The sequence below is a fragment of the Lipophrys pholis genome (assembly GCF_963383615.2).
Source record: "Lipophrys pholis genome assembly, chromosome: 13".
Lineage (NCBI taxonomy): Eukaryota > Metazoa > Chordata > Actinopteri > Blenniiformes > Blenniidae > Lipophrys > Lipophrys pholis.
In genome coordinates, this window is record NC_137632.1 from 822,322 (window position 1) to 848,411 (window position 26,090).

At 43.5% G+C, this 26,090-nt stretch overlaps 1 protein-coding gene across 1 annotated transcript in view; it reads right to left on the minus strand.

Moving 5' to 3' along the window:
* Positions 1-661: 661 nt before the first annotated feature.
* Positions 662-26,090, minus strand: part of adcy5 (adenylate cyclase 5) — a gene marked incomplete at both ends in the record, with an annotated part of 168,291 nt that continues 142,862 nt past the window's right edge. The window contains 8 exons of the mRNA XM_080478146.1: positions 662-790; positions 1,383-1,507; positions 2,610-2,814; positions 3,891-4,154; positions 16,817-16,949; positions 17,314-17,498; positions 19,492-19,656; positions 22,519-22,635. Coding sequence (XP_080334272.1) covers positions 662-790; positions 1,383-1,507; positions 2,610-2,814; positions 3,891-4,154; positions 16,817-16,949; positions 17,314-17,498; positions 19,492-19,656; positions 22,519-22,635 — 1,323 coding nt within the window. The remainder of the gene's footprint in view (positions 791-1,382; positions 1,508-2,609; positions 2,815-3,890; positions 4,155-16,816; positions 16,950-17,313; positions 17,499-19,491; positions 19,657-22,518; positions 22,636-26,090) is intronic.

Here is a 26,090-nt window from a genome sequence, read left to right on the forward strand (position 1 = left end):
GTGTGTGTGTGTGTGTGTGTGTGTGCATGAGCTGTTGATACATGAATTATGATTTAGTTTATGTGACAGGAACCTTTGTGTAAACACTCTGTTCTTACAAAATATATCCAAATCTCAGAGGACACCCCCCCAGGCCGACACTTTCCTCAGCAATAAGACACGAGTTACAGCGTCTCCCATCAGTCCAACGTGAGGACACGTCTTTCAGAAGATGTGCTGCAGTGCTGGCTTGGAGTCCACACTTTGTACCTGTTTCACAACAACACTAAAACAGTACATAGAACGTACACGTATGTACACGGAAAACCTTGTTGGTTTCTCGTGTGTATACTTCAGCAGGAGAAAGGCAGGGAGAAAGGACGAGGAAGAGGAGGAGGAGGAGGAGGAGGCAGCACAGCTCATGTCCTTCTCCAGGTTTGGCTGAAAGCCCTCAGAAAGGCAGACCGAAGCGAGTCAAAAGTTCACTTCCAAAGTTTCTCCTGGGATGTTTTCCCCGCGGGGCCTAACAAATCCATCTCCGCGCTCTGATTGGACATCTTTGGTGTCGGTGGGCTCCTGCACCCCTCCTTCCCCCTCGGTTTCAGTGCAGTGAGATTATTCAGTCCGTCTCCGTCTGCCCGGAGCTATCGGAGGTCTATGAGTCTCTGTCACTGAGTCGGGGTTAACTACTGGAGGGGCCGCCGGTGAGGAAGTATGTCATCATCTCTCCTTTGCCCTTGACCGTGACCACGCCTCTGTATTCCAGTCTGTAGTTGTAGGAGCTCAGGACTTGGTACAGGTCTGTGGTCACCTGCAAGACAGGGGACAGATTAGTCATCTGCAGGAATATGACAAAAATCTAACCTTCATGTTAGACATCTCTTTAGGCAGTACTTCTTTCACTCAAATCATATATATTTCTCTATTCTGATCTGTTAAAACGATGCGTTAATAAGAGGTATCCAACATAAGGCCCCTGGGCCAAAACCGGCCCGCAAGAAGCTCCAATCAGGCCAAACAGCAAGGAAAGGGTTAACATGTTCAAGAAAACATTGACATTTCACTCTTTGACAAACATTTAATCTGTGTTCAAAGTAGTTTGTGTTATCAAGCCTCAATGATTTCCTTCCTGATAGAGGAGACATAATGATGACTGTCGCTCGGTCCAGTTTTCATTCACAGTTTTTAAATTACTCTGACAGCCAATAAAACTAGATTGATTCCAGTACAATAAATACAAAAGTCTTCTCGAGGACGCTGCATCGGACCAGATTTTAAAATGTCGGCATGTAAATGTGAATCTTTTCTGAAACAAAAAGTGAAAACACTTTTCATTTGAAATGTTGTTGTGTAAGATCCAGTTTTAGAAAGAATTCTGTGAGGAGCCGAGCTGCAGTTCTTACCTGGATCCTCTCGGGGACGCCCGTGCTGTCCATGCGGGACGCCACGTTCACTGTGTTTCCCCAGATGTCGTACTGAGGCTTCCTCGCCCCGATCACCCCGGACACCACGGGCCCGATGTTCAGACCTGCGGGACGACAGGAAGTTCACTTCACACAACAAACAAGTACTGAAATGTGGGAAGAGAGAGAAACAGTATTTCCTGCTCTATAAATTCCAGATTTACTACCACTGGAGTGATGTCGGGACTGAAGGCAAAACCGAAGGCTGGCGGGGAAAGAAGTGGAATTTATCTCCACATAATCACTGAGAAGAGAATGTGATCAACATGTTTCACTATTTATTCAGTCCTTTTGTTATATTCTGAAAAAAAATTCCCACATAATAAAATAGATACAAACTGGGGAATCAGATGGGAAAATTCCCACTTCTCAGTTCACCTCACAACATAACACTGGAACGTTCCCACTTATTGACTAATAAACATCCCAGAGCGTTCCAGTTATGCTCCTCACCCACAAGTCAGACTTGTAAAAGCTCCGTCCTGTTAAGAGGAATTCTGAGTTTAAAAATGTACAATATCTAGAGCATCCTGGATCAGTTCTCAATTTGAGTATAAAACGTTTTTGAACACTTCCTTGATTTACACATGCAGCACTACCATAGTGATGTAGGAAATTCCATCTTCCCATGAATAGGTCACGTGCTGCAAGCTTTCCAAACCTGAAACGTTGTAGAAGTGTCCGAGCCTGTCCAGGGACAAACTCTCTTATAGTCGCAGTAGAAGCTCATGTATGAGCCTCCAAGAAGGAAAAAAAACTCAAAATTGCAAATGGGAAGAAAAACTTTGAACCTCTGGCAGCAACGTTGAATTACAAGCTCTGAGCACAACTGAAAAACACTATCATGATGAGCTGGAGAGTGAAGTGGGAATGGGAAAGGTCCCACTTCCCAATTAAAAAAACATTCATTGGATGCAGTCAAACGCTGACTTTCCGGGTTGGAAGGAAGAAACTTCTGACGTGGCTAAACAGAATGGCATTTGTGTACTTAAATGAGAAATGATATAAAGTTAACGTTGCTTCATTAGCAGAGCACCACCGTGTAAAGTAGCTCACGTTATAAACTTGGTAAGAATTCCACCAACTGGGAATTCCTCCTTTGACTTAATATTTGTTGCCGTAACTTGACTTGCAGCCAGTAAGAGTTTCCGTCCGGCTGCTGCCCACCTATTTTCATCTTGAAGTTGTTGAAGGAGTGCTCGTTGATGTATTTCATCTGGTCCATCAGCCTCATGGCATAGTCGGCCAGGGCGCGGATGTGTGAGCGCCCGGCCTTGTCGTACGTGGAGTCGTTGAGGCCGGACGCCGCCATGTAGGTGGAGCCGATGGTCTTGATCTTCTCCAGCTGGCGGAACTGATCCTCGCTGATGATCTGAAGACAAAGGGAAGGTTTCGGTGGAACAAGGTGATTCATAAAGAGCAAAATCACAAATATGTTCGACACAGGAAAGCTTTTTTATTACTTTTTTCACAAGGTGGCGATGAAGTAACCTCATACCTCACAAGTCCAAGAAGATTTATCCAGCTGTGGTAGTTTTACCTGGATCAATGGAGTTGGCTTTTTGGATTAATAAATAAAAACTTCTAAACCAGGGGTGTGAAACACAGTTTAGTGCCGGTGCCAGATTCAGCCAAATTTCACCTTGAGAGGTCCAGAATGGTAACAGGGTTAGTGTTAGGGTTAGTAACTTAATAACCTTTAAATTTAATAACTTTTAAATGTAAATCTTTTCTTTATCTAAATGTCTATGTTTATGTAAAATCAAACAATTACTACAATCTCAATATAAAACCAATTTTAATGATGCAAAATAGAGCGAAATGTCCCCAAAACGTTTCTTATAGCTGTTGCATTATGGGTATTTTTCAAACTCACCCTAAAAACAGTGCTTTGAGGCTAATGCTAATGTTCGCACAACAAAGTAGTGAGCTTTCATGCCGATATGTCAGTGAGGTGTTGTGTTCGCAACTTTAAAAAAATGTGTTAAACAATGTTTTAGACAAAATAGGTCATTTTTTCCTGGAGGACAAAGTTACTTTTTGAACAACAAATGAGTGCAGTAAGATGGTTTTTACATTGCCGACATGTTTCCACTGCGGATCCAGTTCTCTTCATTATGATGGAATGTGTATTTGTTTTGAATGCATTTGAAAAGAAGTGCAGACGGTCTCAGCCTTCATCAGAGAAGCATTTCCCACAATCTTTATATGCAGAATGTATTTTAAGATGTTTTCTCTGTTGTGTCTCAATTTGGACGACTTCTACTTTTGGCCTAATTCAGATTTATTAGCTGTACCGCTCCAATATTTTCATTCACTTCCTCCACCAACATATCCAACTCCATGTGGGATACTGACAGTGTGATCGTTCACACTTTATGAATTGGGACCAAAGTGCTTGAATCCCTAAAACACATTTGGTTCCAGCGCCATCCGGTCACGTCGTACCTCATCAAAGTCGGCGATGATCTCGTTGAGCAGCCGCAGACACTCCACCCCCTCGTTGTTGGCCTCCAGCTCAATGTAGAACTCGGAGAAGTTACTGATGGAGGCGAACATGACGGCCACGCACTCGCAGGACTGGTAGTAGAGCTCGTCGTTGCGCCGCTCGCGCTGCAAGAAGTGGGCGGCCACATCTTTGGGCAGGATGTTGTGGAGGAGACGGCGGTTGTAGGCCTGCAGCTCCTCCATCTCCTCCTTCTCCTCGGTGGCCTGGTGAGGATTTGAAGACAAAAGTTTAAGAGTGACGGAGGACTGAATCTGTCCCTACAGAGATGGAAGACCAGTCCCAGCTGACACAGATACACACACTAACACACACACCGAGAGGAAAATTCTTAAAGATTGTCAGTCTTCCATGATTTCTCCTGTGGTTCACCCAGCAGCTCAATAATCCCATCACATTTCTTTTATTGATCATCTCCTTTATTCACTTCATCACACGGAGTCAGGAGAAGATCCAGGCTGACGCTGGATGAAGGCAGGAAGTCGGACACACAGTGGGACTGAACACTGAAGCCATACACTTTGCCACTCACACTCACACACACACTTGGATCCTTGTTCTTTTCAGTCTTCTTAGGTTTTCACTTTGGTTGCAAACATAAACGGTTTATGTGTGTTTCCCTTTTGTCTTGGCTGTACAGTCGAGTTTGTGACCCTGAACCTGGGATCACCCCGGAGTATTCTAGCTGTGAGAACCAGCACACCATCGTACAGGAAGCTGAATCACGTGGATGTCCATGAATACTCTCATTCAATCAGGTCAGCTGGACTTGGCCGGCCAGGTGACTAAGGCCTTGTAGGGACGCTCAAAAATCCAAGGGCAAGTGTCCCCTGAAGACAGGTGTCCTCTCTTCAGACGAACGGGTCACGAGGACAAATTGTAGGACCAGTTGATATTGAACAAATATATATATATATATATATATATATATATATATATATACACTAAATAAATAAATAAATAAATAAATATATATATATATATATATATATATATATATATATACACTAAATAAATAAATAAATAAATAAATATATATATATATATATATATATATATATATATATATATATATATATACACTAAATAAATAAATAAATAAATAAATATATATATATATATATATATATATATATATATATATATATATATATATATATATATATATATATATATATATATATATATATATACATACACAAAAAAATATACATGTATATAAGATGCCTAGAAAACAATTATTAAATAAGATTTAGTTTACTTTAGGGACCACATACAGTCCAGTTTCATCCTGAGTAAACCAGACTGGTAAAATATTACTATAATAATCTTTAAATTTACACTTCAAAGTTTTTCTTTGTTGTTGTCACAGTGTGTGTAATGAAATTATCTATATTTTTGCAAGATCAAACAGTTAGTACTGAAAATGATTACAATCTCAACATAAAGTCAATTTTAATGAAACATTCTGGTACAAAATACAACGAAATGTTAAAAAACCCCTGTATAAATGGACTTCACTTATATAGCGCATTTTCGCTGAGAGCAGCCCCAAAGCTTTACAAGGTTCATCACATTCACCCACTCCAACCAATGGAGGCTTCAGCCATGCAAGGCGCTGTCACTCCAATGGGGGCAGCTTGGGGTTCAGTCCAAGGACACTTCGGCATATAGAGGTGGGAACTGAACCTGCAACCTTCCAATTGGGAGACAACCGCATTACCAACCGAGCTCGTCATCCATCCTGTGCGCTCGGCTTCGACCGGCTGCAGTCGACAGCGCCACCTGCAGGCGCCGACTGCTCATGCTCCAGAGCTACTGGGTTCTTGTGATCCTCCGTCTCCCGTCTGAACAATCACAACTTAAATAGAATAAAGATCCAGAGGCTCAGAACTCCTGAAGTGAAACAGAAACTACTTGAGGAAAGGTGGAGAACGGCAGGCAGCAGAAGTGGAGATAGTTTCAGGACCGTTACATTACGTTATGGAACGTTATGGATTGTTACGTTACGTTATGGAACATTGTGTTACGTTATGGATCGTTACATTACGTTTTGGAACGTTATGGATTGTTATGTTATGTTATGGAACATTATGTTACGTTATGGATCGTTACATTACGTTATGGAACGTTATGGATTGTTATGTTATGGAACGTTATGTTATGTTATGTATCGTTACGTTACGTTATCGAACGTTATGGATCGTTACATTACGGAACGTTATGTATTGTTACATTACTTTATGGATCGTTATGTTATGTTATGGATCGTTGCGTTCCATTATGGATCGTTCCATTATGGATCGTTCCGTTATGGATCGTTATGTTATGTTATGGATCGTTCCGTTCCGTTATGGATCGTTCCGTTATGGATCGTTATGTTATGTTATGGATCGTTCCGTTCCGTTATGGATCGTTACGTTATGGATCGTTATGTTATGGATCGTTATGTTATGTTATGGATCGTTCCGTTATGGATTGTTATGTTATGGAACGTTATGTTATGTTATGTTATGTATCGTTACGTTACGTTATCGAACGTTATGGATCGTTACATTACGGAACGTTATGTATTGTTACATTACTTTATGGATCGTTCCGTTATGGATCGTTATGTTATGTTATGGATCGTTCCGTTCCGTTATGGATCGTTACGTTATGGATCATTATGTTATGGATCGTTATGTTATGGATCGTTATGTTATGGATCGTTATGTTATGTTATGGATCGTTCCGTTATGGATTGTTCCGTTATGGATCGTTATGTTATGTTATCTCTCCCTTGAACTGTTACCTTATCGTGGTGGGGGAGTTTGAGTACCCGAATGATCCTAGGAGCTACGTTGTCGGGGGGCTTGCCCCCCAGTAGGGTCTCTCAAGACAAACTGGTCCTATGTGACGAGTCAGACCAAAAGCAGTTCAACAAGCCCCCTATGAAAAAACTACAAAAGAGGAAAGTGACGTCGCCCGGCGAGGTGCAGCCGGGACCTTACCCTGGAGCCAGGTCTTGTGTTGGGGCCCGCATGCGAGCGCCTCGTGGCCGGGCCTTTGCCCGCGGGGCCCGGCCGGGCCCAGCCCAAAGGGATGATGCGGGCCCCTCCTCTTCCTCCTGTGAGCACCACCACCCACAGAGGCAACCGTAGGGGTTGGGTGCAATGTGGATTGGGTGGCAGTCGACGGCAGGGGCCTCGACGACCTGAACCCCGGACACGGAACCTAGCTTTTGGGACATGGAACGTAACCTCGCTGGGGGGGAAGGAGCCTGAGCTTGTGCGGGAGGTAGAGAGATACCGTCTAGATGTAGTCGGGCTCACCTCCACCCACAGCTTGGACTCTGGAACCCAGCTCCTTGACAGGGGCTGGACACTCCACTTCTCTGGAGTTGCCCGCGGTGAGAGGCGGCGGGCTGGCGTGGGCTTGCTTATTGCCCCACAGCTCAGCCTCATGTGTTGGAGTTCACTCTGGTGAATGAGAGGGTCGCGTCCCTACGCCTTCGGGTAGGGGACAGGTCTCTGGCTGTTGTCTCGGCCTACGGACCGAACAGCAGTACAGAATACCCGACCTTCTTGGAGTCCCTGGGAGGGGTGCTGGACAGTGTTCCAACTAGGGACTCTGTTGTTCTATTGGGGGACTTCAATGCCCACGTGGGCAACGACAGTGAGACTTGGAAGGGGGTGACTGGGAGGAACGGCCTCCCTCATCTGAACCCAAGCGGTGTTCTGTTATTGGACTTCTGTGCTAGTCACAGTTTGGCCATAACGAACACCATGTTCGAGCACAGGGGTGTCCATAAGTGCACTTGGCACCAGGACACCCTAGGCTGGAGGTCGATGATAGACTTTGTGGTCGTGTCATCTGATCTCCGGCCACGTGTCTTGGACACTCGGGGGAGGCTGGAGACATTGAGTCCGAGTGGACTATGTTCTCCACCTCCATTGTTGAAGCTGCTACTCGGAGCTGTGGTCGCAGGGTCTCTGGTGCCTGTCGTGGCGGAAAACCCCGAACCCCGAAGATTTGCCCTGAGTTCCTTAAGTCTCTGGATGTGCAGGGACTGTCGTGGCTGACACGTCGCTGCAACATTGCGTGGCGGTGGGGACAGTGCCTCTGGAGTGTCAGACCGGGGTGGTGGTCCCTCTTTTTAAGAAGGGGGATCGGAGGGTGTGCTCCAACTACAGGGGGATCACACTCCTCAGCCTCCCTGAGAAAGTTTATTCCAGGGTACTGGAGAGGAGGATCCGGCCGTTAGTCGAACCTCGGATCCAAGAGGAACAATGCGGTTTTCGTCCAGTACACTGGGCCAGCTCTATACTCTCCACCGGGTACTCGACGGTTCATGGGAGTTCACCCAACCAGTCCACATGTGTTTTGTGGATCTGGAGAAGGCGTTCGACCGTGTCCCTCGGGACGTCCTGTGGGGGGTGCTCCGGGAGTATGGAGTCCGGGACCCTTTCCTAAGGGCTGTCCGGTCCCTGTACACCCGGAGCAGGAGTATGGTTTACATTGCCGGCAGTAAGTCGGACCTGTTCACAGTGCACATTGGCCTCCGGCAGGGCTGTCCTTTGTCACCGGTTCTGTTCATAACTTTTATGGACCGGAGGGGGTCCGGTTTGGGGACCACAGGATCTCGTCTCTGCTTTTTGCAGACGATGTGGTCCTGTTAGCTTCATCAAACCTGGACCTTCAGCGTGCACTGGCGCGGTTCGCAGCCGAGTGTGACGCAACTGGGATGAGGATCAGCACCTCTAAATCCGAGGCCATGGTTCTCCACCAGAAAGAGGTGGCTTGCCCCCTTCAGGTCGGTGGAGAGACCTTGTCCCAAGTGCAGGAGTTCAAGTATCTCGGGCTCTTGTTCAGGAGTGGGGGGAAGATGGAGCGTGAGATCGACAGGTGGATCGGTGCAGCGTCTGCAGGTATGCGGTCGCTGTATCGGAGCTGAGCCAAAAGGCGAGGCTCTGGATTTACCGCTCCATCTTCCTTCCTCCCCTCACCTATGGTCATGAGCTTTGGGTCATGACCGAAAGAAGGAGATCCCGGATCCAAGCGGCTGAAATGAGTTTCCTCCGTAGGGTGGCTGGGCGCACCCTTAGAGATAGGGTGAGGAGCTCAGTCACCAGGGAGGAGCTCGGAGTAGAGCTGCTGCTCCTCCACATCCAGAGGAGCCAGCTGAGGCTCGGGCATCTGTTTCGGATGCCCCCCGGACGCCTCCCTCGGGAGGTGTTCCGGGCATGTCCCTCCGGTAGGAGGGCTCGGGGCAGACCTAGGACACGCTGGAGGGACGATGTCTCTCGGCTGGCCTGGGAACGCCTTGGGGTCCCACCGGAAGAGCTGGAGGACGTGTCTGGGGCGAGGGAAGTCTCGGCTTCCTTGGAATGGAATGGATGGATAGACGTTATGTTATGGATCGTTCCGTTCCGTTATGGATCGTTCCATTATGGATCGTTCCGTTATGGATTGTTATGTTACGCTATGTTATGTTATGGAGCGTTACGTTACGCTATGGAGCGTTATGGAGCGTTACGTTACATTATGGATCGTTAAGGAAGTGAACCCAGAGTTGAGTATGGATGCGATCATGTATCACCCGCGGCCCGGCAAAGTCTGCAGACATGTAATGCAGAAAGCAGAGCAGCACTGTGCTACAGGGTGGCGGCAAATATTATATTATATATTATAATATATCGTTATGTTATGTTATGGATCATTCCGTTCCGTTATGGATCGTTACGTTAAGTTATGGTTCATTACATTACGTTATGGATCGTTCTGTTATGGATCGTTCCGTTACGCTATGTTACGTTATGGATCGTTCCGTTCCGTCATGGATCATTACGTGACATTTCTGGATCGTTCTGTTATGGGTCGTTCCGTTCCGTCATGGATCGTTATGTTACCTAATGGATCGTTACATTACGCTATGTTATGTTATGGATCGTTCCATTCCGTCATGGATCATTACGTTACGTTATGGATCGTTCTGTTATGGATCGTTCTGTTCCGTTATAGATCGTTATGTTACATTAAGGATCGTTACGTTACGCTATGGAACGTTATGGATCGTTACGTTACGGATCGTTACGTTACGCTATGAAACGTTATGGATCGTTAAGTTACGTTATGGAACGTTATGTATCACCCGCGGCCCGTCACAGTCTGCAGACATGTAATGCGGAAAGCAGAGCAGCACTGTGCTACAGGGAATATTCAGATCTCTAAAATAATCTCCTGACACCACAACAATCTGAATATTCCAATAATCAGTAAGTAATAAGTATTTTGGCCGTTTCAGTGTTCCTTAGCTTGAAATTCATCAGGAAAACTGTCTGTTGTCCTCGTCAGGCAGGTTGTCGCTCATCAAGGTGTGTTAACAGGTAAATATGTGTCGGTGCACAGTGACGGTGTCCAGTACAGGGTGGAGCAGGTTGGCACTGTTGTTTGTCACACACACACACACACACACACACACACACACACACACACACACACACACACACACACACACACACACACACACACACACACACACACACACACACACACACACACACACACACAGCAGAGAACAATGAGCTCTAAGCATTACCACTGGGAGAACACGGACATTCGAGTGGACAGGCCACCAAGTTGGATTGTTATTACAGTGACTGTCAAAATAAAAGTACCAAGTCCAGGAGAATATGGACTAGTTGCCGTTGTTGATCTTGTTCATCTACTCGTGAATGTGCAGAAGGACTATTTACTACGACCATGGTGTACATGAGCAGTAGTAGCGTTTCCCCCATTTCCACGGAAACAGTCTCTGTCATTAAAATCAAAACTCTTCACTTCTGTCATTTCATTTGATTTGAACTCAAATGTGGGTCCAAATGCCACTTCAGTTTTGCTCGTTTGCTGCATAAAATGCCATTGTGGACCTCCATTGTTCTCAATGTAATGAAACCTACATCTGATTTCCTGCACTGCTCCTATGCTTCGAGAAGCTCGATTAGAATGTCTCAACTAACTTTGTTGGTCTTCTGCTTCTTCAGTGTGAAATGATTGATGTCAACTCATGTCCTAAAGGCATTATCGCCACCGACTGCTCAAGAGTATGAATACACGGCGCTACTTCTATTTTTATCTTATGGACTTATGGAATAACATATTTTTCAACTTTTCTCAAGTTGTCTGAAACACAGTATTACGTTCACGGTATGTAGTTCTACGCATGCACTAGTAAATCAACAATAGTAACGGATGAATCAAGAGCCTATTCGAGCTGTTTGATCTTTTGAATTTAACAGCGGTTCCTCAACAAAGTTCACCTTCACTCACATTTACTACACCATCATCTGCATACGTGGAGACACAGTTCCGACATAGAGTAATAAAATACGATGAGTAACGAGTTTCAATGTGCTTGAACATTTTTGTCGTACTGTTCTTTGCCTGCATGCCTGGTTATATTACGCAAAACAGCACCATCTTGTGGCCTGACATGCAAACTACAGCATATTCAGTTTCTGGCACTTTCGTGTTTCGAAATGAAACCACAAAAATTCTCCCATTTTCAGTCAACTGTTGCAAATCGGTTAATGAGTTTCAAAGACACCAGGATGTGAAGTTTAATTAAGACTCATCTGGGTATTACATGTATTTGTCTCAGATGTTCCGGATTCATACAAAATGATTTCTGATGATTTCGTGGATCCTCAAACGCTCCTGTTGGTGCACAGATTTATCCAAAGTCATTTCTTGACACATTAAAACAGATTCGTACAACCTTGAGATCTGCGCTCCACCCCAGAGGCTGTGTTAAAGGAACACACTGCAGCTCGGTGCACCGTCACTCCTTCAGCGGGCAGATTTAGCTCTATTGACGGCCGAGACAGAATCTTTTGTCCTACTTAAATTTTTTACATTGTTGATGAATTATTTATCCTCGCCTCACAGGGCTGCCAGAGTGGCTTCAGACCTATATTAACCACTGCTGACAGCTGTGAGCCGAAAAATAAAGACCCCCGCAGCTGTTGGAGGTTGTTTTCTAGATAAATATCTCCACCCACTCCACTGCATTACCAACCAGAGGCGGTGCAGCCTGCGCCACTACCTCCATGAAGATGTCAAAGCATTCTCAAACATCCCTGCAGGAATGTTCTTACTGCAAAATTAATATTTCACTCAAAATAATTTAAACATGTTGCCCAACAGGCCTTTGAAAAGTTGTAAGCTTTGTCCTTCGGAAAGGACAAACATTTTGTTTCCTGACAACACAGTCAGATGCATGACGTTAATGTTGTGCAGTTTCTATGAGTATGTAATGATTAGGGTCGACTGGTCATTAGGGGCAGGTGGGGCTGAGCGCCACCTGGTGTCATCAGAAAGGACTGCATGCAAAGTATGCTATTAATTCTTTAAGATTATCTACAATATTTTCTTGTCTGTGAATAAAACGTCCTCTTATAGAGTACATAGTTACTGTGTGAGGACTGTCCTCTCTGGTTCCTGGTCTCCTCTTGCTGCTTCAGGTTGTTTCCTCCTGATCCACACTGATGGTGCATTAGTGTAGCTCGCCCCTCTCTCACCATGCAGTGTGTATTACATTAGTGTAGCTCGCCCCTCTCTCACCATGCAGTGTGTATTACATTAGTGTAGCTCGCCCCTCTCTCACCATGCAGTGTGTATTACATTAGTGTAGCTCGCCCCTCTCTCACCATGCAGTGTGTATTACATTAGTGGAGCTCGCCCCTCTCTCACCGGGCAGTGTGTATTACATTAGTGTAGCTCGCCCCTCTCTCACCATGCAGTGTGTATTACATTAGTGTAGCTCGCCCCTCTCTCACCATGCAGTGTGTATTACATTAGTGTCGCTCGCCCCTCTCTCACCACGCAGTGTGTATTACATTAGTATAGCTCGCCCCTCTCTCACCGTGCAGTGTGTATTGCGTTAGTGTAGCTCGCCCCTCTCTCACCGTGCAGTGTGTATTACGTTAGTGTAGCTCGCCCCTCTCTCACCGTGCAGTGTGTATTGCGTTAGTGTAGCTCGCCCCTCTCTCACCGTGCAGTGTGTATTGCGTTAGTGTAGCTCGCCCCTCTCTCACCGTGCAGTGTGTATTGCGTTAGTGTAGCTCGCCCCTCTCTCACCCTGCAGTGTGTATTACATTAGTGTAGCTCGCCCCTCTCTCACCATGCAGTGTGTATTACATTAGTGTAGCTCGCCCCTCTCTCACCATGCAGTGTGTATTGCATTAGTATAGCTCGCCCCTCTCTCACCATGCAGTGTGTATTGCATTAGTGTAGCTCGCCCCTCTCTCACCATGCAGTGTGTATTACATTAGTGTAGCTCGCCCCTCTCTCACCGGGCAGTGTGTATTACATTAGTGTAGCTCGCCCCTCTCTCACCATGCAGTGTGTATTGCATTAGTATAGCTCGCCCCTCTCTCACCATGCAGTGTGTATTGCATTAGTGTAGCTCGCCCCTCTCTCACCATGCAGTGTGTATTACATTAGTGTAGCTCGCCCCTCTCTCACCGGGCAGTGTGTATTACATTAGTGTAGCTCGCCCCTCTCTCACCGGGCAGTGTGTATTGCTTGCAGTTAATTGTAAGTGCACATGCTCAGGCTGTGGCTCCATTCATTCATTTCAAGTTATTTTGATGCATCATGAGGGTTTGAAGCCTGAAGCCCCGCCCACTAAAAAAGTCATTTAGATGCTGATTGGCTGGAGCTGATTGAGGCTCTGCTTGACAGAACTGGAGCAGTCGAACAAATACCAGCTTGTTAGCAACTAAAGCTAACAAACAGTTAAGAATCTAAATTAATTAGGTCGATTATGTAAGAGTACGAGTTTGAAACTTTTACTTTAGCGGAGAAAGTGAAGGTAACTAGTGGTAGACTCAATTACACGGTGACCAAGAGTTTCAAAAAATCTCACGAAATCACAGCTTCATTGGTGGTTAAGCTGGTGGTTAAGTGGTTAAGCTTCTATCATACAATTAACTATTCCTTGCTCGATTCCTGTCATCAACTAAAAGTTTTTTTTTAATTGAAATATATTTTATAAAAAACACCTTTTTACCAATTACCTGCCACAGCTCTCCAAAATATCAGAAAAAATATTTGATACAAGACTTCAAAACTTTATTGAAAAATATAATTTATTATCTGATAGCCAAAATGGATTTAGACAGAATATGTCAACATCTCTTACTTTAATCGATTTAATAGAGGACATTTCAACTTGTATAGAAAAAAAAAATATTGTACTAGGAATTTTTATTGATCTACAAAAAGCTTTTGACACCATAGCTCATCATATATTACTTAATAAATTGGAGACCTATGGCATTAGAGGTATACCTAAGCAATGGTTCCAGAGCTAATTGGCTGAGAGAACCCAGTTTGTACAAATTGAGCAATACACATCAGAGCATACAATTATAAAATGTGGTGTTCCTCAAGGGTCCATACTGGGGCCTACTCTGTTCATCATGTATATTAATGACATCGTTAAAATATCTAAATTAATGAAATTTGTACTTTTTGCGGATGACACAAATATTATTTGTTCAGGAAATAATTTGGAGCAACTTTTGGAAGAAATAACTGAGGAAATGGATAAACTAAAAAAACGGTTTAATGAAAATAAGTTATCATTGAACTTAAAAAAGACTAAATTTATGTTATTTGGAAACCAAAAAAATGACATTACTGTATAAATATCCATAGATAACATAATAATTGAAAGAGTTAAACAAAATGTATTTTTAAGGGTTGTGATAGATGAGAGGATCTCTTGGAAACCTCATATTAGTTATTTGCGGACAAACGTTGCACAATGTGTTCTGAGGAGAGAGAGCCGTGCTCTCCTTCACAAAGCCCTCATGATACTGGACCCTTCGTTTGTCATGTCGCATTTAAATTATTGTGTAGAAGTCTGGGGAAATTGTTATAAGTCTAATTTATTGCCTCGAATCACTCAATCATACAAAAAGAGGCTATAAGAGTCGTTCATAAAGGAAAACAATGATCACACTAACCCACTTTATTTTAAATCATCAGTTTTCAAATGATTTGATTTGGTGAATTATAAAACAGCTCAAATAATGTTCAGGGCATCAAAATAATCTCTACCCTCAAATATCCCAAAATTATTTAGTGATAGAGACGAGCATCATGCATACAACTTAAGGGGGAGTAACAAACTGTACCAACCAGAAGTTAGAACTAGTCCATGTGCATCTCAGTGGGGGGACTTCTCTTGAGGAATGGTTTGGCAGAGGAGCTCAAAGTTTGCTCTGCCATTATCCAATTTAAAAAAATGTTTCAAAGAAATGTGACTATAAAATATTTGGAAGAGAGAGACTGATGCCCTCGGCTGTGGGCATTAAGGGAGAGGAGTGGGGGTGAGAGAGTGTTCAGGCTGCTGATGATTTTGTGTTTTACTGTATATTGTGATGTTGTGTCTTGTGGGGGGGAGTGGGGGGGGGGGGGGTTGTATAAGCGTTTGCTTCATCCATCCCCTTTTCAAACCATGCACTTGTTTATGTTATGTAAGCTGTATGGTGTGCAGGTTTGAAATAAAATGATTTATCAGGACCACCGTCCTCGTACGCTCGATGTTAAATGAATATTCAATCATTAAACTCTGTAGAACAAGGAGCTCAAACATAAGGCCTGTGGCTCAAAATCAACCTGCCATCAGGCCAATTCACCAAGCTAATGGTCAACATTTGAAAGAAAACTTTCATTTTTGGACACAAAACCGAGACCTGACCGAGGATGGTTTTTTTCTTTCTTTTCCCCTTGTCCTGTTCGGCAGCTTGGACAACAATATGATGTGATCTAGAACCTTCTGGAGTCAGAACAGGTTTTGCTCTTGAACAGGAAGAGACCTGGAGTCTCCTCCTGCTGCTGCTTTATTAGAAGTTGGTATGGCTGCTGTACGGGGGGGGGGGGGGGGGGGGGACGCTCAGAGAGAGAGAGAAGAGAAGAGAAGAGAAGTTTGGGGGGAGGGGATAACATACAATACCTTTGTTGTGCTACATATATTATTTGCAGTTATCACACTGATCCAAATACTTTACAACTGTTATTGGATTAAACCAGCCTGAGCAGCTCTATCTAGACAGTAAGATGATTTCTTAGATTAACCAGCCTGAGCAGCTCTATCTAGACAGTAAGATGATTTCTTAGATTAACCAGCCTGAGCAGCTCTATCTAGACAGTAAGATGATTTCTTAGATTAACCAGCCTGAGCAGCTCTATCTAGACAGTAAAGTGAAGCAGGAACATGAATTAACAAAGAGGCAACAACAAAAGAGGAACATTATTTTGAGAGTTTGAGCAAATGATGACAGAGAACAAGCAACTTCAGAAGCACCTTTCATGAGGAGTGGAAGTGTGTGTGTGTGTGTGTGTGTGTGTGTGTGTGTGTGTGTGTGTGTGTGTGTGTGTGTGTGTGTGTGTGTGTGTGTGTGTGTGTGTGTGTGTGTGTGTGTGTGTGTGTGTGGTTTGTCCACTGGATGTGGCCGGAACTGTTGTGGGGGGGCCTGTAGCGACACCCCGAGGCCATCGGGCCCGGACACCGCCACTCCGGCGGACGGCAGCCCCCCAGACCCGGGGAGGCCCCAGTGAACCACCCCAGAGAGCCACGCCCCCGCCCAGAAAGCACCAGATAGAGAATGCAGAGTGATGCCTCTCGCCCCCCAGGCCGCCGGCCGGGCCCCACCCGGCCACCGCGAGATGTCAATGATGCTGCCAATAAAGCTAGTAAGCTAGCATTAGCCTCAAAGCCATTCTGCCAGGGTGAGTAATTATAATGATGGAGCAACAGGAGACGGTGTTTTGGGACATTTCACTGTATTTTACACATTAAAACACAGAAACTGACCTGCAGCTTCCAGAGGAAGTCGAGTCGGGCTGTGGACTCCACCTGCTGGGCGTGCAGGTAGAGGGCGAGAACGAAGACCGTGATGACCACCGGGGTCATGATCTTTAGGGGAACCTTGGTGTCCACCACACAACTGGAGGTCAGCACAACAAACACACACAGATGTCAGAGTTTCATGTTTTGAGTTAAATTCTCAGCTACTAAGGCCTCGTTTGCACCAGAACTTTTCAATTGAAAACAGAAAAACCAGCTGTCTTGTAAATCTTTGCTCATTAGCATTAGCAGCTGTTACAAGCAGGTCATTATGGCCACGTTAGTGCGAGAGCAGTGGTAATGATGCTGGTAGCTGTGACACAGCCTCAGCGGGATGGCAGGCTCACCTTGTTCCGTTCACGTGCTCGCTGCCATGGGAAGGAAGAAACAGAAGAGATTGAATGAGCAGTAGAAACATCTGCATGCAAACATTGACACAGGCAGAGACAGAGAGAGACACTCACGCCATGTTGATGGCGTTGGCCATGACCAGCAGGTCCTGGTTGTCGAAGAGGCTCACTTTGGGGACTTCCATGACCAGAAGGTAGAGCAGCTCGATGAAGAGCATGAGGAAGAGCTTCCCGATGCTGCTGATCTGCAGGAAGACGGAACAGGCCAGCAGGCTGAGGAGCACACAGCACGAGAAGTACTGCAAACACAGAGAGAGAGAGAGAGAGAGAGAGAGAGAGAGAGAGAGAGAGAGAGAGAGAGAGAGACAGACAGAGAGAGAGAGAGAGAGAGAGAGAGAGAGAGAGAGAAATAGAGAGACAGAGAGAGAGAGACAGACAGAGAGAGAGAGAGAAATAGAGAGACAGAGAGAGAGAGAGAGAGAGAGAGAGAGAGAGAGAAATAGAGAGACAGAGAGAGAGAGAGAGAGAGAGAGAGAGAGAGAAAGAAATAGAGAGACAGAGAGAGAGAAATAGAGAGACAGAGAGAGAGAGAGACAGAGAGAGAGACAAAGAGAGAGCAAGAGAGAGACAGAGTGAGAGAGAAATAGAGAGACAGAGAGAGAGAGAGAAATAGAGAGACAGAGAGAGAGAGAGAAATAGAGAGACAGAGAGAGAGCAAGAGAGAGAGACAGAGAGAGAGAGCGAGAGAGAGACAGAGATGGTCTGTTTGGTTTATTGTGTCACCATCAAGTTTATTGCTTCTCCACCACCTGACTGTCAATGGGAGCATCGCTACACAGAACCAACGTGAACATTTTTATTTTTCCTCCCTTGTCCTGTTCGGCAGGACAAACAATATGATGTGACTGAGCGTCTTCCAGTGTCAGAACAGTTTTTGCTCTTCAGCAGGAAGAGACCTGGAGTCTCCTCCTCGTTAACATTCATATCATTTGTTCTGCTCTCAGACCTTTATGAGTCAGACGATGTATTCTCACCACCACAGGTGCTTCAACACTAATGAGCTCTTTATTGGAACGAGGCTGAAAGTAAAAAGGCACATTTAGCTTTATTTCACTCACAGATGTAACATCATTTGGATTGTAACCATGGAAATCTTTGATTACACCTGAGGACCCAGTTAGATATAAAGCGCTCTATGTGGATGATACTTTAAGGTGCATGCATTATTGACCCCGTTTTTATTGCTTTGGTTTTATTATCATTTGTTTTGTTGCTGCTTGTTACTTGAGGAGTGTTTGCTGAAAAGCACTTGGAGTTGCAGCCATCAGATAATATAGAAAACATAAATGTGCTTTGAGATTCAAATTACTATGATTAAAACTAATAAACTCAAACACAGGTTACCTGGTGCAGTGTGCACAATGGACAATAGCAAATAGAAAACAAAAGAAGAACCTGAGGAAAATTGTAAATGACAATAATCTAAAATAGAATCTGTGTTGCATTAAACTGAATTTTTGTCCATTTATGGGAATAATTTCATCTTCAAGACTTTTTCTTTTTTTAAGTATTTAAAAGTGACAAAAACTATTTAAATTAAACTCAAGTAATACAGTAAATACATACACACACATACATTCATACATAAATGAATAAATGAATAAATGGATTCAAAGTAAAACTGTTGTATTATGGTGTGTGTCGACAGTGATCCAGCTTTGTGTCCTGATATATACTGAATGCATCCGTGAGCTGCAGGGACAGGAAGTTAGTCCATTCAAGGCTTTAACGCTAATACTGTTCTCTAAACTCAAATACCTCAATTATCTCAATCATCATGTATTCAGTGACTGTCATCAATTTATAAGAAGCAGGAAGAAAGAAATCCTCAAGTTGACCAAATATGGTCATTTGGGCAAAATGCAACTTCCTTTGCCTGAAGGACAGAACGTTTTGAAGGAAAAATAAGAAGGTTGTGATGAAAAAGCAAAATAAAGGATCATGGCTCAACTGTGGGGTTTTGATAACTGACGGGTTAATATCAGCAGATACAACATGTAGTTATGCAATTTGGGATTTTTTTTGTGCAACAATATTGTGTTTTCTAGGTTTTTGGTTTGAGCCACATATGATACCATCAAAACAGTTTAATACAAATAGAATTTTTATTGTTTAGAAAGCCGAGTAGACGCTCCAGTTTATAAAAAATAAAAATAGCTTCATGTTTCGTGAAACTTTTGCAATGTGCCGTTATGAATAATTAAACTGTACTTCCAAAGACACAAATTGTACCTCGGGGAAACTGCAGACGAGGGCGCTGGCGCCGCCTCCGCAGGGGAGCTGCTGAGCGTCCAGGCTGTAGTTCAGGAAGTGAGCGTGACACGGACTCACGCTGTCCAGGCTGATGTTGAGCTCAGCCGTGATGCAGCTGCGCAGGTCCAGACTGCTGCAGGTGAACTACACACACACACACACACACACACACACACACACACACACACACACACACACACACACACACACACACACACACACACACACACACACACACACACACACACACACACACACACACACACACACACACACACACACACACAGTAAACACGATCATCATTATCATCATCATTAATATTATGAATCTAATAGCTTACACATTACAAGTCTTCTCAAAAGCACTTTTGTATATAAAATGTCCCGCACTGCACCACAGTTGCCACATGGGGCACTGTTGCTCTGTTTTGGACCTCTTCCCCCTCCCTCAGTCTGGTCCAGGTGGGTGTGTCAGGAGCTGTTGGCAGGAGCGAGACACTGGCTGGATAACGACCTGGTTCTGTTCACTGTGGTGCCAGGTGGAGTGACTTCTACTGATGAGGACCCAGAGTACTGACCCGGGCTCCTGACTTCCCCTGTTGCTGGACCGGAGCCCTTCGACAGTCACTAGTTGATCAGTGAGGTTTGTCTGGGCTTTTTGTGCTTGATTCTGATCCTGTTCCTCTCCATCGACAGACTGAAGATCCTACTGGTCAGCCAGTGATCCTGACCCTCTCCACCAATCCAGCTCTACCCATCACCCAGTCTACCTGTCACCCAGTCTACCCTTCACCCAGTCTACCTATCACCCAGTCTACCTATCACCCAGTCTACCTATCACCCAGTCTACATGTCACCCAGTCTACCTATCACCCAGTCTACCCTTCACCCAGTCTACATGTCACCCAGTCTACTTATCACCCAGTCTACATGTCACCCAGTCTACCTATCACCCAGTCTACCCTTCACCCAGTCTACATGTCACCCAGTCTACCTATCACCCAGTCTACTTATCACCCAGTCTACCCTTCACCCAGTCTACCCTCCACCCAGTCTACATGTCACCCAGTCTACCCTTCACACAGTCTACATGTCACCCAGTCTACCCTTCACCCAGTCTACCTATCACCCAGTCTACCCTCCACCCAGTCTACCCTCCACCCAGTCTACTTATCACCCAGTCTACCCTTCACCCAGTCTACCCTCCACCCAGTCTACATGTCACCCAGTCTACCCTTCACACAGTCTACATGTCACCCAGTCTACCCTTCACCCAGTCTACATGTCACCCAGTCTACCTATCACCCAGTCTACTTATCACCCAGTCTACCCTTCACCCAGTCTACCCTCCACCCAGTCTACATGTCACCCAGTCTACCCTTCACACAGTCTACATGTCACCCAGTCTACCCTTCACCCAGTCTACCTATCACCCAGTCTACTTATCACCCAGTCTACCCTCCACCCAGTCTACCTATCACCCAGTCTACTTATCACCCAGTCTACTTATCACCCAGTCTACCCTTCACCCAGTCTACCCTTCACACAGTCTACTTATCACCCAGTCTACCCTCCACCCAGTCTACCCTTCACCCAGTCTACCCTTCACACAGTCTACTTATCACCCAGTCTACCTATCACCCAGTCTACTTATCACCCAGTCTACCCTTCACCCAGTCTACCTATCACCCAGTCTACCCTTCACACAGTCTACATGTCACCCAGTCTACCCTTCACCCAGTCTCCAGTCTTCACAGCCAGCAATTCAGCCCCGTAGTCTCCAAGCACAAACCAACTTCAGGTGGAAGTATCAGTCTTCATGTGACTTCAGTCCCTCCAGTGCACTGTAAATGCTAACATACAAATTAATGAAAAAAGATCATTTAACCATCCTGTTGAGAAAACTACTTTTAAATAATTAAGTAGTAATTTGGGGTTGGAAAATGTGCTTAACTTGATGTATCCCAGTTACATTAACTTAGGAAACATGGTTTATTTTCCCAGTGTCCTTTGCTCATTCTTTCAGAGGGTCAGAGGGTGGATGTTGCTGATGAGCAGCCTCTCCTCCGTCAGTCTGCTCCAGAGCAGCTGTGGCTACATACGTAGTTTACCACCATTGATGGAAAGAGTCTTTGAGTGTCAAGAAAAGTGCTATATAATGTGGACTTTAATATGATGAATGACGAAAACTAAAGATAAGTTTTCAGTTACTTTGAGTATTACAAACTCAAAATGAACAAGTTACCATCATCTCAATTCTTTAATTTGTTTGAATACTGCAAACTCACAAGAAGCAATTTAATTAAATTGAACTGAGCTAAGTTAACATGAATTAGTGTTTGTAAGGTAATGAGTTTGCATATTTTTTAAATTAAAGTCAACATATCATTTTTTACAGTGGGTGAACCAAACCTCTGGAGTCTCCTCCGCCTGCAGCTCTGAACTTCCCTTACTCTACTAATGAAGCTTTTAAGCTCAGGTTTAGTTTGGGCTTGCTTTCTGCGCCTGAGCCTCAGAACTCACCGTCACAATAAAATGATAGAATAGAGCAGGAATACTTTATTGATCCCAGAGTTAAATTCGTTCAATAACTAAATCAATAAATACAAGCTGAATATATATCAATACACATTTTTATACCAAATAATACATTGTTTTGAACCTTTGAACCATGTTATTGGTTTGAGCCTTCAGAATTGAGAAGTTAGAATTTCTAGAAACTAGAAACTAGATTATAACAGATTACATATCTTTTCTCAATCACTGAAAAAATCCTGATTTGTAATCATTTTTGTTCTGGCCTTTGCACAACGTTGATGAGTGAATCCTATTCCTGCTTTGGGTTTATTAAATCTAATGAACTTTAATGATTGTTGGCTCAGATCTCCACACGCTAATTTAAACCTGCTAATAGGAGTGTGGAGATTTGCTTCTTGATCATTTAAGTTATACGTGTTCCGTGGCTTAGAACTACCCATCATGCATCAGAACCTGATGGGAACTCACAATATTGATGAAAGCTGAGAGAAAGACGACGACGATGGTGAAGACGCCGACCAGGGTGCTGTTTAATCTGGACTGAACGATCCTCCTGGACAGAGTCTGCAGAGGAACCGGGAAGATCTGCCAGCATGAAAAGACTCAATTAGTACTTTTAACTTCAACAACATCGAGCCCCTTGGACTAATTTGTGAATCAGATGGCAAACTTTATCGTCTTTTGTGGTCTTTACAGTGGCTCCACTCATTACATCAGTCATGCAACATAGTTATGCTGCCACCATGAGTTGGAAATAGGAACTGCATGTTGCATTATAGTCTGACCTTGTGTTGTTTTGGCCCCAGAATGAGAGTTTGGATGCTGCTTTTATATTTTTCAAGAAATTATAAGCATTAATCAAATAGGTTGTCAAGTGAAAACAGAAAAATTCCGTTGTGTTTTGGGCCTCCGGTTACATAATGGAGCTCGAGCCACTGAAAACATGACTTTTTCAAAATGTCTGTCCCTGTGGAAATGGGGAAAATACAACTTTTTGAAAATGCTGCTACTGCACATGACCACCACAGCTTTAGTATAGTTCTTCTGCACATGCTCAGTAGCTGGACAACAAGAACAATGTTTTCCTCCAGAGTGTCATGACTCCCAGTCCATATTCTCCTGGGACTTGGTACTTTTATTTTGACAGTCACCGTAGTAACAATCCAACTCGGTCACCTGTCCATACGAATCCTGTTCTAAACATTATAACCCGTTCTCAACATTGTTAATGTCTGTAACGCCCTCTATTGGCCAGCCACCACAGGTGCACAGTTGTGTGTGGTTTCATTATAAAAACAATCAACAGCATCAATTTGTGGCCCGACATGAAAACTACATTGTTTTCAGTGTTTCTGCCATTTCTCTGGAAACGGACATGGAGTTTCAAAACAGAAAAGATGCGTTTTCACATGAAACATCGTTGTGTGAACAGAGTCTCAAATATTTCCTGTTGCTTGTGACTCATCAGGGTAAAACCAAGAGGACGAATCCTATCTGATGAAAGAACATTTCACTGTGGAAAGTCAATAAATCAGAAAACACCAGGGGATCCTTCTACTCCCGGAGAGAGGAGAGCTGTGACTGATTCACTGACTGACCATCTCACAGCCTGAGCATTAATCCCAGGAGGATGACACGGCGACAGCAGCATCAGGATTTATCACATCTACTGCTGCAGTTATGAAACAAAAACAGCTTTAATTGCTGCAGAAAGGCAGTTACATTATTGGCTCCTTTTTAAAAAAGTCTACAAACAAAGCAAACAGAAGGATGATGGAGGAATTAAGCTGACTTAACTCAGCAGAAACTCAGATTCATGGCTTCCCGTCTAATAGCTGTGCTGTAAATCTCACCGTGAAGGACAATAAACAACTTTCAAGAATACTGGATGTTCTTTTTATAGAGCAAACATAGAGCTATTTAAAAATGAAAACTTCAGGATGAACTAATGTTATTGCTGCAATAAAACAAATCCGGTTGTTCTTGTGCCTGATACTTAAGATGCTCTGATTAAACCACAGTCACATTATTACCCTGTTGAATATGGAGAGAAACAGACTTGCCACAGCTGTGCAGCAGATTACAGTGTAATAAGAGAAGTGCTTATTTGTATTGCAATAATAGTAACATAAACACAGAGGCTGCACATAACCACAACCAAGGCCTTTAATCACATGGCGTGCAAATCAAACAGAAGTTTGCCTCAACATCATTTACAAAGCTTCAGTTTAACAAGGATGAGCTCCACCTCACGTGAACCGTGTGGAGTTCTTAGACATGGATCATTATGTTGACTGTGGATTTGTAATAATCATAGAAAGGAAACAGAAAGGACTGTGAGGCCCCGTTTACACAACATCTCAGGTGAAAATGCAACACTTCTGCGTTTTGCATTGTTATTACAGTGACTGTCAAAATAAAAGTCCAGGAGAATATGGACTGGGAGTCATGACACTCTGGAGGAAACATTGTTCTTATTGTCCATCTACTCGCAGAATCATAATCTACGACCAGCATAGTATTGATCATATCTATTTCTAGAATACTAACTCACAAACACATGAGACGCTGACACCGGAGTGTCAAACACACAAGAGGCTCCAAACCCGTCAAGCCACCGAGTAAATAGTGAAAACTTCAAAGAAAACATCAATATCTTAACAAATTTCTTAAGAGTAGTGGACACAACACAACACTGAGACCCGTGCTGAGATTATCGATGACGTGGCCATGAAGGCTGGCAGTTTTTAAAAACACCCATAATGCAAGTTACAGAAGAAGTTTTCTGGATATTTCAGATAAACCAGAAAGTTTCATTAAAATTGGCTTTAAGTGGGGATTGTAGTCATTTTTTGTAATAACTGTTTGTTTTTGTGAAAATATGTACATTTCCGTCATGTATACTCTGCGCCACAGCAAACAAAAACTTTGAAGTACGCACACACACCTTTTCTTTATTCCTGTCTTGTACTCCCTGTTGTCTTGTCCTATTATCACTGTGTCAGTCATCTGTGAATCACTTTACATTACATTGCATTAACCTGCATATATAAATAACATTTGATTGATTTTCTGTGACAGGTACGACCTCAGACCTCAACCTGATCAAAAGTTTGGAAAACAGTGTCCTTGAACGTCTCATTCTGACCTCTTTATAAAGAATCAAAACAATTCAAAGAAGGATGCTTTTGCTCCATATTTAATGATATATTGGATAAATACTTAAATGGGCATTTCTGATTTAATTCATGCATCTGTTGTACATTAGGTGGCAGTGTTGAGCCTTTTAAGTTGCGTTAACTAGTCCTCCTGCTGCTTCTGAACTGACTGAAAACACCATCTAGTGGTGTAATCTTGAACTGCAAGATACAAAGGTCTCGGAAACGTCTGGGAATTTTTTTTTTATTTGAGTAGATTTACCAGCAAAATATCACAAAATTGTCTTTTAGATTCCATCCTTTTGTCTCCTTCTGCTTAAAGGAACCATGTCACATATCGACTCGGTAAGCTTCCTTTTGGAGACAAAGTTAAGATTGGTGATGAATCCAAACTGAGAAGTACAGCAGCTTCTGTCTTCTGCTCTGTGGACAACACATATGTAATAATAAAGGCTGTCATCACTAATACTCTAATAAATGCCAATAACGCAATCATTTCAGTCATCTTAAATGTAATAAAGCCAATAATGTAATACATTTGTAAAACTGCTGCACAGTATGTATCCTTGATGAATTAATATGACTATGTCATCTACTTTACTTACCTTTGATAAGAAAACTGTCCAGAAAAAGCTTTTATCGCCAATGAATAATCAGTTTTGTATATTCAAGTTTAGCTGCAGTTTTAACTTTGTTTTTCTAAATCAAATAAAAATGTTTTTACTCTTTTTACTAAGCTTTTATGTACATTTAACTGTGCTTCTCTGTATTTTTGCTCCCATTTGTCCCTGTCAGTCGGTACATTTTAATACTACTTCAATAATGTAATAACTTGTTAGATTATCGTAATAATACTTGTTTGAATATTTTATTACATTACTG